Source organism: Mustela putorius, unplaced genomic scaffold, assembly GCF_011764305.1.
Source record: "Mustela putorius furo isolate JIRA1106 unplaced genomic scaffold, ASM1176430v1.1 tig00000129_pilon_pilon_pilon, whole genome shotgun sequence".
NCBI lineage: Eukaryota > Metazoa > Chordata > Mammalia > Carnivora > Mustelidae > Mustela > Mustela putorius.
In genome coordinates, this window is record NW_025421290.1 from 23,904,428 (window position 1) to 23,917,525 (window position 13,098).

At 36.6% G+C, this 13,098-nt stretch overlaps 1 protein-coding gene across 4 annotated transcripts in view; it reads left to right on the top strand.

The window, feature by feature from the left end:
* The window catches only part of CATSPERB (cation channel sperm associated auxiliary subunit beta), a 120,945-nt gene that overhangs the window by 42,568 nt on the left and 65,279 nt on the right, over window positions 1-13,098 (top strand). For all 4 annotated transcript variants that reach the window (XR_001179922.2, XM_013057593.2, XM_045071191.1 and 1 more), the window contains 2 exons: window positions 771-923; window positions 10,622-10,766. Coding sequence is in view for 3 of the 4 variants with exons in the window: in XM_013057593.2 (XP_012913047.1) it covers window positions 771-923; window positions 10,622-10,766 (298 nt within the window). In the remaining variant the exon portion in view is untranslated. The remainder of the gene's footprint in view (window positions 1-770; window positions 924-10,621; window positions 10,767-13,098) is intronic.

Genomic DNA, 13,098 nt, shown 5'->3' on the forward strand with positions numbered 1-13,098 from the left:
AGGGGACAGGTGAGAAAGGCACTTAAGGGAAAACAAGTGAAAAAATAATGGATTAACAGGGGAACAAATAGGAGATAAGAAAATTTGTGAGGTTTGTTCATACAGTTATGAGTAGTTTTCCCATCTCCCTCAGGGCCATAAAACTCCCCAGGAAGAGTCATTTGGGGTAAGTTTTATTTGCATTCTCCCTCTGAGAGTGTATCTATTCTGAAGAATTAATGGTAGCTTATTTCCTGCTTTTAGTCAGAGAAGGGAAAGCTTTTTTTTTTTTTTTTCCACATCTGTTGAATCTTAAGTGTCTTCAATTTATAATAATCTCTTTACCATAGTGTCATGTCTTGGGTACATATTCTGACCCCCTACAATATCACGATCCAATAGAATTGGAATGTAGTCCAGACATCCACATTTTTAAAGGGTAGTTTGCCATCACAGTTATAAGCATGGGCATTGGAATCTCTCTTTGGAGTTCAGCAACGGTTCTATAATAAAACCTTCTCATGTCATATATTATAGAAGCTTAGATAAATTATTTAGTGTCCTGAACTTTATGTTCAACATCTATAAAATGGACACATAAGGCAGGGGGAGGCCGAACAAAGACATATGGATGGTTGCTAATCCTTTCAGTTCTATGCTGTGTTAATGGATGTGTCCCTATCTTAATCAAAATCCAAGTAGCAGAAAACACAAAAGAATTGTAACATAGTCTAGTAATATTAATGGTAATATTCTTCCGATTTGCTAATGGTTTGCTTTTCTACTTCTAGAAAAGCACTATTGCTTGTGTTAGCATCCTGAGAAATAACAAACCAGGATTAAGAACAAAATTTCCACAATTCATCTTTCCTTCATCGTTCTCTTCTCCTGTTGGAATGGTATTCCATCCACGAAGCCATTTTCTGTATGCTTATGGTAATCAGGTGCGTACACACTAGATTTCATGCTCTAGTGTAGGTGTAAATCCCTCCCTTATTCTATGCTGAGTTGTTGTACATCAAAGAACAGAGTCCCTCTGATGATCGGGGAGGTTTAGAAAGCTCAATGAAGAGAGAATGAAGGACGAGGAATTAGTGACGTGGATAGAAACAAAATCTTCTGCAAAGTTTTGGTGAGCAGTAGAGCAGTGAAATGCAGTAATGGTAGCAGGAGAAAGGGAGGTTAAGAGAAGATTGAGAGACAGAAGGAATTAGGCTGTGCTGATGGGAATTATTCAGTAGAGAGAAAAACTGATGGTGCAGGTGAGAGAGAGAGAGAGAGCGAGTGAGAGAGGAAGAATTCCTGGAGTGACATTTCTAAGTAGGTGAGAAGAGATGCCATCTATGAACTAGAAGACAGGTTGGTCTTCAGAGCTTCTATAATAACAGGAAGAAGGGAGAGTTTGGGGGTTCCAAAGTTGATAAGTGGGTATATGTGGTAGTGGAAGGGTGTGGGCGTTTATCTTTTATTTTCTCGGCAAAAATCAAAATTATTATCTGAAAATGAGGATGGAGAAGTGTCAGGGGTTTAGAAAAAGGGAACAGAGTGAAATAGTTGCCCAGGGGATGGGAGAGTGTGTTGACTGAGGGAAGCAGGTGTGATTGCGTATGCTTTATGCTTATGAAGTCCACATGCAACCAATTCAGCGCTATTGAATGTTGTTCTCTGTGTTCAGTTGTGGGGGTCCATACATGTTGGAAAAGACAGAGTTGTGTTTAAGCACAGTTGGAGTTTCACCAAGGAATTATTAAGAAGTAGAAGAGTGTGCAGAAGGCAATGTAATAAGACAAAGCAAAAAAATAAGAAATCAAAGGGATGAATATTAAAAAGTTGTGAACAATTTACTTGCAGAAAATATGATTGTCCGTATAGAAAAAAATGATATATACCAATTATTAAAAGAAGCGGAAAAGTTAAACAAGATGGAAGGGCAAGTCAATTTCATTTCTACACATGATCAACAAATTTGGAAGCATAATTTTTATGACACTGTGTACAAGAGCAAAAACAAAACAAAGCAAAATGACATACAAAAAATTATAAAGTGGAGCACCTGGCTGGCTCAGTCAGTTGAGTACACAACTCAATCTCAGGGTTGTGAGTTCAAGCCCCACGTTGGGGGTACAGATTACTTAAAAATAGTATCTTTAAAAAACTATACATAAGAATAAATCCAAGATTCTTGGGGTGCCTGGGTGGCTCAGTGGGTTAAAGCCTCTGCCTTTGGCTCAGGTCATGATCCCAGGCTCCTGGGATCGAGCCCCACATCAGGCTCTCTGCTCAGTGGGGAGCCTGCTTCCCTTCCTCTCTCTTTGCCTGCCTCTCTGCCTACCTGTGATCTCTCTCTGTCAAATAAATAAATAAAATCTTTTAAAAAATAAATAAATCCAAGATTCTTAAGATCTCTGTGTAGAAAATTATAAACTTTATTGAAGGACATTTAAAACTTTTTAAAGACATGGATATAAACCTACTTGTGGATAGGAAAACTTGTCTTATGATTTCTTCCTCAAATTAATCTGTAGATCTAATACAACTTCAATCAAAACCTCCAGGCTTGTTGGAGAGCTTAAGTTAATTTTAAAGTATATATGGTATATGTCAATTCTACCTCAGCTTTTAAAAACTTCAAATAAAGCAAAAAAAGAGTATATCTGGAAAAGCAAAACACCAAGAATAACCAAGACACTTACAAAGAAGAATGAGGATGAGGTATTTGCACTACCAGATATTCACAATTTTTAAAAAGTTATAGTAATTATGATAATGTGGTTTGGACCCAGGAGCAGACAAATTGACCAATGGAAGGAAATAGAAAGCCCATGAATAGCCCCATTGTATCTAGAAGGTTGATGGAGGCCAAAAATTGTTTGACTCTTCCAAGGGAAAAATAAGAGATTGCTCAAAATAGGATGGGAAATACTGGTTACATATGGAAAACGTTGAAATACATATCCACAGTACAAGTCCAACTCCCAATGCCTTAATAATTTAAATATAAAAACTTTAAAAGGAAAATATAAGTGAATATCTTTCTGAAATCAGGGTAGGGAAAGCCTTTTAAAACAAGACCAAAAAAAAAAAAAATAGCATCACTTTCATTAAAAAGAATTCTGGGTCTGCAAGATGGCAGATTAAGAAGGTTTCAGCCCTGTTCTCCCACAGACATTGAATCAGCAACAGTATACAGGTCGGATTACCTTTGCAAGAACTCTAGAGACCAGTTAATTAGCTACAGCACCAAGACCAACACAAAAACCAAAAAGGGATTCTAACAAAAGGGTCAGGAAAATTAACCCATCTGCATTCCACTTCCAGCCAGCCTCGTGTGGCACAACCAGGAGGAATCCTCCTGTTCAAGAGATCCTCCCTTGGGATAGAAACAAAAGAGTGAACCTTGCATGCAACATTCTGGCTTGTCTGAGGGGTCCTCCAGGGACTGGTTTCTGTTTTGCTTAACCCGGAGCACTGACAGGGTTTGTTTGGAAACAGCCAAAACTAGGAGAGTAATGTTGGCAAGATGGTAGAGCAGGAACCTTTAGACCCTCCCTTTCCTCCAGAGACACCAATTTCACAAAATGCAGACCAGAATACCTTTATAAGAACTCTAAAATCCACTGGAGAAGCTACAGCTCAAGCCAAAGAGATTCCAACAAAAGGGGTAGGAAAACTTGCAACATTTTCCATGTCCATCCACACATCTCCTCCTATCTGACTTAATGCTGCACAAGTTGGAGGAAACACTCTCCCACAAAGGATCCTCCCAAAAGGATAGAAACAAAATAATTAACTGTGTGTCCAACATTCTGGCTGGACTGGGGAAATCTGTGTCATCTGACTCAAAGCACTGATGGAACTGGCAGCCTTGTTGAGAAACTGTTGAAAACAGTTATGATCACTGTACCACTTTATAGCTGCAGTTCTACAGCCACATAATAGAGGCAGCAAGAGCTTATGGGCATCTGGAAGAGGAGGGATCTACAGCTCAAGCAATTTGAGACAATGAAAAACACAGCACAAGCCAGAGAAAACACATCCTTAGAAGAGATTTCAGAAGTCCTAGAGCCTCTAGCTGGTCTGATCAGTAAGAGTCTGCGTGAAGCCAGTCCGTAAACACTGGGTTCAAGTGGTTTTGTGGTGAAATGTCCACATATCAAAATAATAGCATGACAAGGCATGCCGAAGAAATAGGGACACATAGCCCAATCAAAGGAACAGAATAAATCCCTAGAGAATGACCCTAAAGAAATGCAGAGCTATGAGCTGCCCGACAAAGAATTTTAAACAACTGTCATGAAGATGCTTGGTGAGCTAGAAGAGAACAGATAGACAACTAGAAGAAATCAAGGAAACAATGAACTAATGAAGAGTATCAAAAATAGAAACTATAAAAAGGCCAAGCAGAATTTCTGGAGCTGAAATGTGAATGACTGAACCGATACACTCACTAGAGGAGTTCAATGAACAGCAGACTTGATCAAGCAGAAGAATCGGCAAACTTTGCAGAGAGGCTGTTTGAAATCGATTCAGAGAACTAAAAGCAAAAAGAGTGAAGAAAAGTGAAGAGAGCCTCGGGGCTGTGTAGGGACTATCAGACATATCCAGGCAATATGGGAGTTACAGAAGGAGAAGAGAGACAAAGGGGAGCAGAGCAAGCTTATTGAAAGAAATGATGGCTGAAATTTCCCAAATCTGAGGAAAGAAATAGGCATACAAACTAAAGAAGCTTAAAGAATTCCAATCACAGGGGCGCCTGGGAGGCTCAGTGGGTTAAATCCTCTGCCTTCGGCTCAGGTTATGATCCCAGGGTTCTGGGATCAAACCCCGCATCGGGCTCTCTGCTCAGCGGGGAGCCTGCTTTCTCCTCCCTCTCTCTCTACCTGCCTCTCTGCCTACTTGTGATCTCTCTCTGTCAAATAAAATCTTAAAAAAAAAGAATTCCAATCACAATAAATCCAAAGATTTGAGACATAATCAAAATGTCAAAAGTCAAAGACAAAAAAAAAAGTCAAAGACAAAGACAAAGAATCTTAAAAACAATGAGAGAAAAGCGACTCACTACATACAAGGGAGCTTCCATAAGATTATCACTGGATTGCTCAGCCGAACCGTTGCAAGCCAAAAGAGAGTGGGATAGATAATATATTCAAAATGAACGAAAAAAAACTGTCCATCAAGAATACATTCAGCCGACTATTGTTCAACATTAAAGGAGAAATTAAGATTTTTCCCAGATAAACTAAAACTAAGGGAGTTCACTGCAACTAGACTTGTTATGGGAGTCAAAAAAAAAAAAAAAAAAGGCTGAAGAGAATCCTTCAAGTGAAAAATAAAAAGGATACCAGGTAGCAACATGAAGTCACATGAAAATAAAAACTTTTCCTATAACATAAATACATGAGCAAATTTAGTAACTTGTATTAATGTAACTTTGGTGCATAAATTCACTTTTAATTCTTGTATAGAAATTAGACAAGGGGCACGGGCGCCTGGGTGGCTCAGTGGTTAAGCCGCTGCCTTCGGCTCAGGTCATGATCTCAGGGTCCTGGGATTGAGTCCCGCATCGGGCTCACTGCTCAGCAGGGAGCCTGCTTCCTCCTCTCTCTCTCTCTGCCTGCCTCTCTGCCTACTTGTGATTTCTCTCTGTCAAATAAATAAATAAAATCTTGAAAAAAAAAAAAAAAGAAATTAGACAAGGGGCACCTGGGTGGCTCAATGGGTTAGGTCTCTGCCTTTGGCTTAGGTCATGATCCCCGTGTCCTGAGATTGAGCCCCGCATCGGGCTCTCTGCTCGCGAAGGAGCCTGCTTCCCCCTTTTGCTCTGCCTGCCTCTCTGGCTACTTGTGATCTCTCCCTCTGTCCAGTAAATAAATAAAATCTTTAAAAAAATAAGAATTTAAAAAAAAAGAAATTAAAAAGAAAATAACTTCAAAATTATAAATCTATGCTGTTGAGTATAGTGTGTAAACCTGGTGATTCACAGACCTGTACCCCTGGGGATAAAAATATATGTTTATAAAAAATAAAAAATTAAAAAAAAATAAATAAATAAAAAAAATAAAAATTGCATAAAAAAAAAAAAAGATATCATTTGTAACATCAGGAACACAAAATGGGGAAGTAGAGTTGTGTACGAATATTTTACATGCAATAAAGCTAAGTTGTTATCAGACGTAAAAGAATGTTACGACTTTAAGATATTCATATAATTGCAGTAGTTACTACAAGAAAAAATATATATAGGATATACGCACAAGAAAAGAAGAAGGGAGTCAAAGAATATCACTACAAATGACAGCGATGAAATGCTAAGGAAAGCAGTAAGAGAGAAAAGGAGGACAGAAGCCTACAAGACCCGAAAAACCAATAAACAAAGCGGCAACAGCAAGTCCTTCCATATCATAATTACTTTAGATGTATATGGGTCAAAGTACCCAATCAAAAGACAAAAATAAGCTGAGTGCATAAAAACAAAAACCAACAACAACAAAATTCAGAATGCAAACATGTGCTGTCTATAAGAAATTCACTTTAGCTAATACACACATAAGCACACACATAGGCTGAAAGTGAAAGTATTGAAAAAAAATTCCATGCAAATGGCAACCAAAAGAGAACAGGGCTAGCTGTGTAAATATACAGAATAAACTGTAAGTCACCAAGATTTAGACCAAGAAGGTCATTATATAATAATAGAAAGCCAATTCACCAAGAATATATAATAAACACCTGGCAATTCGCAGACCTGTACCCCGGGGATAAAAATATATGTTTATAAAAAATTAAAAATTAAAAAAAAAGAATATAATATGTGAGTGTACAAATAAAAAAAATATTCATGCAAGCTTCAGAGCTCCTAATATATGAAGCAAAATTTAAAAGAATTGAAGGGAGAAACAGCAACATAACTGTTGGACCCTTCAATCCCCTACTTTCAATAATGGATAGAGAAACCAGACAGAAGATAAACAAGGACACAGAAGATATGAACCACACTGTTGGCCAATTAGACCTAACAGACATAATCCCATGACTCCACTTAACAACAGTGGAGTATAAATGCTTCTCAAATACACAGAGGATTCTTTAGGACATAACATAAGCAAGGCCACAAAACAAGTCTCAACACATTTAAAGTGACTAAAATTATACAAAATGTCTTTCATAATCGCAATGGAACAAAACTAGAAATCAACAGCAGAAAGAAAATTGGAAAATCCATGAGTATAAGGAAATAAATCAATGTATTCTTGAACAACCAATGAGTCAAAAGGGAAACTAGAAAATATCTCAAGAAAAATAAAACAAAAACAAAACACACTAAATTTATGGGATGCAGTAATAGCAATACCAATAGAGAAGTTTATAGCTATAAACACAAATGTTAATAAGGAAGAAAAAATCTCAAATCAACAACCTAAATTTACAATTTAGGGAGCCATAAAAAGAAGAACAAACCAAACCCAAAGTTAGCAGAAGGAAGGAAATAATGAAGACTACAGTAGAGATAAATGCAATGGAGAATACAAAAATAATAGAAAAAAATCAACAAAATTACTGATTCTTTGAAAGTTCAACAAAATTGATAAACCTTTAGCTATAGTCACTAAGAAAAAAAGAGAAGAATGAACTAAAACAAAAAAATAAGGAGAAAACATTATAACTGATACCACAGAAATAAGGATTATGAGATTATGAAAAATAATATGCTAGCATATTGGATAACCTAGAAGAAATGGATAATTTCCTAGAAACCCATAACCTACCAATAGTAAGTCATGAGGAAGTAGAAAATCTGAACAGATCAAAAACTAGTAACAAGATTAAATCAGTAATCAAATACCTCCCAAGAAAGGAAAGCAGGATCGGGTGGCTTTGTCGATTGAATTGTTCCAAATATTTAAAGAAGTAACATCGGTCCTCCTCAAACTCTTACCAAAAAATTGATGAAGAAGGAATATTTCCAAGGTTATTCCCTGAGGCCAGTATTACCCTAATACCAAAGTTAAGAATACTATAAGAAAAGAAAGCTAGAAATCAATATCCCTGAAGAACATGCATGCAAAAATCTTCAACAAAATACTAGCAAACTGAATTAAAGAGTGCATTAAAAAGGATTATATACATATGACCAAGTAAGATTTAATTCTGGAATTCAAAGGATGGTTGAACATATGAAAATTAGTAAAATTGGTAAATGTAATATACTACATTAACAGGAGGATGATGAAAATCCAAGCAGTCATCCCAACATGAGATGCTGAAGAGGAAATGGACCAATCAGATCTGCTGATGGGAGAGTGAATTTAGGAAAGCAATTTGGCATTATGATCCTGTAAATTACAACGATTGCCTATGCTATGACTCACCAGTTTCACTTTTTTTCCGGCAAGGGAAACATATATTTGAGGAAACATATTAAAGTGTTCATTATGGCACTGTGAGTAATAGCATTAAATAACTGAAAATAATCCAGATGACCAGGAGTAGGAGAATGAATAAATAAATTGCAATTGATTATAAAAGCAAATGAACTGAGCTATGTGCAACATGTATGAATATACATAATGTTGAGAGGAGGGAAAGTAAGTTTTAGAAGACAATATATAGATGGTTTCTTCTTCTAAAGAGCAAAAAGTATAAATTCAAGCAATGTATTTCTTAAACATGCATGCATATATATTGCTAAAACTAAAACAAAACAGAACCAAGGGAATGAAAACACAAATTTCATCTCAGAATACGGGACACCTCTGAGGGAAGAGTCAGGATAATAGGACTGGAGAGAAAGAAGAAAGTGCAAAGTACTAGCAGCATGCTAATTCTTGGGTTAGAATGTCCAGTTCCCAGTTGTTTGTAATATTATGAACTGAAAAAATAAAAGTAAGCTGTACATGGATCAATAATTTAAAATTGAAAAAAAAAAACACAACGAGATGCCACTGTTTACATTCAGGTAATCAGTAAAAATTAAAAGTAAGTTTTTATAGTATTTGTGAGGTTTGAGAATACACTGCTAATGGGCTTATAATTCATTTTCAATTTCAGGGAAATTGAAAAGCATTTTAGAATTTCTGTTAAATTTATACAAATATATTGCATGGAGCACTGGGTGTGGTATTAAAAACAATGAATACTGTTACACTGAAAATAAATTTTTAAAACTTTAAAAAAAAATTATACAAATATGCATAGGCTCTGACTCAGCAACTCAATTTTTCAGTATGTGCTCTAGAGATACACTTTAACACTAGTACAGAGAGACAGGAGAATGGATGCTCCTTGCAGTATGGTCTGTAACAGCGAACATTTTGATACAATGTAAAAGTGTCTGTTAGTAGGAAAACAGTATCTCCAGTAGGCTATATTCATAATATTGGAAACTATGCAGCAGTGTAGAAGAATGTGAAGATCTACGTGGGGCTAATATAAGATGATCTGAGACATTTTTGCCAAGTGCAAATGTAACTTATAGAACAATAGGTAGAGTATGATGACATTTTGAATGTATTGTTCAAAGTACCTTTCTCTCAACCACCCAACCACCATAAGGCCACTAGTAACATTTACAGGAGCCAGAGCCAGAGTAAAATTGTGGGGCTCCTCTGTATCTTGTGTCTATGAATACAGATTGTGCTCGGACAGGATGAGCACTAATTTCTGAGTGATAGAACACTTCATGTATTGCTCAGTACATTTTCTCTGTAATATGCATGCCCTAAACATGCAGTCCAGTGCAAGGTTAAAGCTAGTCTAGAGTGCTAGGATGGCAACCAGAGAGAGAATGACGTAGTTATAGAAAAAAAATATATGTGTGTGTAATATATATATGTGTGTATGTGTGTAGAATTTTGAAATATAAAAGAGTGGTTACCTCTGGGGAGGGACAGAGGAGACCACAGTTCTGTAACATAAGGTTTTTTAAAAAGGACAATTTTTTGGATGGTGGTCAAACAGACTGCATCTATAATGTTTAAATTTAAGAAAAGCCTGTTTTCAGGTATAACTTCTCACTAAAATTAATTTTTAAAAACAACTTTAAAAAACTGAAATCTTCATCTGAATAAGACGTAGGCCGTTAAAAGAGGTACCAAGCAAGCAGAATTCATCCAATACGAGATCCGATTTCTCTTCAAGCAACTCTTAATTGAAAGATGAGGGAACAGAGAAACTTACACGGTGGAGTATATTTGAAGATTTACTAAGGTCCCAGGACACACTCTTGTAAATGTCAGTGGGCTCTCACACACAACACTCATTCATATACATCTTTGCCAGATGCCTGGAACCTAATGTCTTATGTCAATATGAGGTAAGCTCTCTCCTTCCTATCCAAGTATACCCAGCACTTCATCCTTTTATGATCCTCCCCACTTGGGAGATGATGGGATAATTTCATTCTTTTATACAGTCACGGTGCACACTGTGTTGACCTGAGACCCTGGCACATACATCATCAATGAAACCCTAGGAAAGAACTGGGTGGGGAGTCTGTATGTGTGTCTGCAAGTGATGGGTGTGGGAGTGTGGGAAAAACCACGTTGTAGGAATTTTCTTACCGTCACAAGCTCGGGCTGAGAGGTTAATGCTGACTGTGAGATGGCATCTGCTTCCATGAGGTATCATCTTTTTATTCCCTTAGGTGTGGCTTTCAATCGACGGCGGCAACACTTTCGAATTATTAGCTGATTTTCATGACGATATCATAAAGAATACTTACCATAGTTTTTATACTTCAGATATTACTTTTGTCTCCCAAAGTGGAAATGTCTACTTGACCAAGGCAGGTGAGAAATTCAGTTTTACTGGTATAGGAACTATATATGAGCCAGGGATTAGAACATATATGAAAGAAATCTGCCATATTAATCAATTAATCTTAAAGTCTCAAACCAATTAGAGGTGACAGATTTTTAAAAATTACTTTCATTGGGGTCAAATACACATAACATGAAGTTGACCGTCTTATACATTTGTAGGTATACAAGTCTGGGGGTATGAAATACATTCAAAATTTCTGCAGCCCTCAGCACCATCCATCTCCAGAACTCTTTCTATCTTGTAAAACTGAAACTCTATGTCCCTTAAAAAATAAATCCTCATGGGGCTCCTGGGTGGCACAGCCAGTTGGGTGACGGACTCTTGGTTTAGGCTCAGGTCATGATCTCAGGGTTGTGAGACTGAGGCCCCTGTCAGGCTCCACAGTTAGCACAGTGTCTGCTTAAGATTCTCTTCCCCCTTCACCCACACCCCGCGCGTGTTCTCACTTCCATGTGCATGCTCACTTGCTCTCTCTCAAATAAATAAATCTTCAAAAAATAAAAATAAAAAAATTAATCCTCACTTTCCCCCTTTCCACAGCCCCAGTAACCCCCATTCTACTTTCTGTCTCTATGATTTTGACTACTCGAGGTACCTCGTATAAGTGGAATCATACAGTATTTGTCTTTTTGTGACTGGATTATTTCATTTAGCAGAATGTCCTTAAGGTTCCTTCATGTTGTAGCATGTATCAGAAGTTCCTTCATTTGGAAGGCTAAATAATATTCCATTGTGTATATATGACATTTTGCTTATCTTTTCATCCAATAAGTGACATTTGTGTCACTTTCATGTTTTAGTTATTTTGACATTTTATTTATTTATTTTTATTAACATATAATGTATAATTTGTTTCAGGGGTCCAGGTCTGTGATTCTTCAGTCTTACACGATTCACAGCACTCACCATAGCACATAACCTCCCCAATGTTCATCATCCAGCCACCCTATCCCTCCTACCACCCTCCCCTCCAGCAACCCTCAGTTTGTTTCCTGAGATTAAGAATCTCTTATGGTTTGTCTCCCTCTCTGGTTTCATCTTGTTTCATTTTTCCCTCCCTTCCCCTATGATCTTCTGTCTTTTTTCTCAAATTCCTCCTATCAGTGAGATCATATGATGACTGTCCTTCTCTGACTGACTTATTTCACTTAGTGTAATACCCGTCCACATCACTGTGAATGGCAAAAGTGCATTTCTTTTGATGGCTGCATAATATTCCATTGTGTGTGTGTCTCTATATGTATATGTGTCTGTGTGTGTGTATATATATATAGATATAGATATAGATATATGATGTGATATATGTATCACATCTTCTTTATCCATTAGTTTGTTAATGGACATCTAGGCTCTTTCGTAGTTTGGCTATTGTGGACAGTGCTATTATTGTAGTTATTTTGAATAGCACTGCTATGAACATAGGTGTACAAATATCCCTTTGAAATACTGCTTTCAATTCCTTTGGGTATATCACAGAAGTGGAATTGCTACTTCATATGGTAATTCTGTTTTTAATCTTTTAGACCTTAGAATTCTCTTTTCCACAGTAGATATACCATTTTACATTCCCACTGCCAGTATAGAAGAGTTCTAATTTCTCTGCATCCTTGCCAATGCTTGCTATTTTCAGTTTTTTGTTTTTGTTTTGATAGTGTTCATCCTAGGGGATGTAAAGTGTCTCTTAGTTTTGACTTGCATTTTCCTAATGATTGAGCATCTTTTCTTATGTTTATTGGCCATTTGTATATCTTCTTGGTAGAAATTTCTATTCAAGTCCTTTGTCAATTTATTAATGATTGCTCTTTTCTTATTGCTGAGTTATAGAAGTTCTCTGTATATTCTGGATATTAATCCCTTATCAAACATTTGCATATATTTCCCCCCTTCTTTGGGTTGCCTTAAATCTACTTGGTTAAGTTAATTCCTATGTATTTTTTTTGGGTGACATTATAAATAGAATTGTTTTTCTAATTTCCTTTCCCGATTATTCATTGTCAATGTAATACAACTGATTTTTGCATATTGGTTTTATATTGTGCTACTTTGCTGAATTCATTTATTCTAATTTTTTTTTGTGTAATCATTAGAGTTTCTACATATAGGATCATATCACTGTGAAGAGAGATAATTTTACTTCTTCCTTTGTGATTTGGATGCCTTTTATTTTTTTATTGCCTAATTGCTCTGGCTAGAACTTCAAATACTATGTTGAGTAGAAGTGGTAAAAGCAGACATCCTTGCCTCATTCCTGATCTTAGAGGAAAAGCTTTCAGTCTTTCAGCATTGAGTATAATGTTC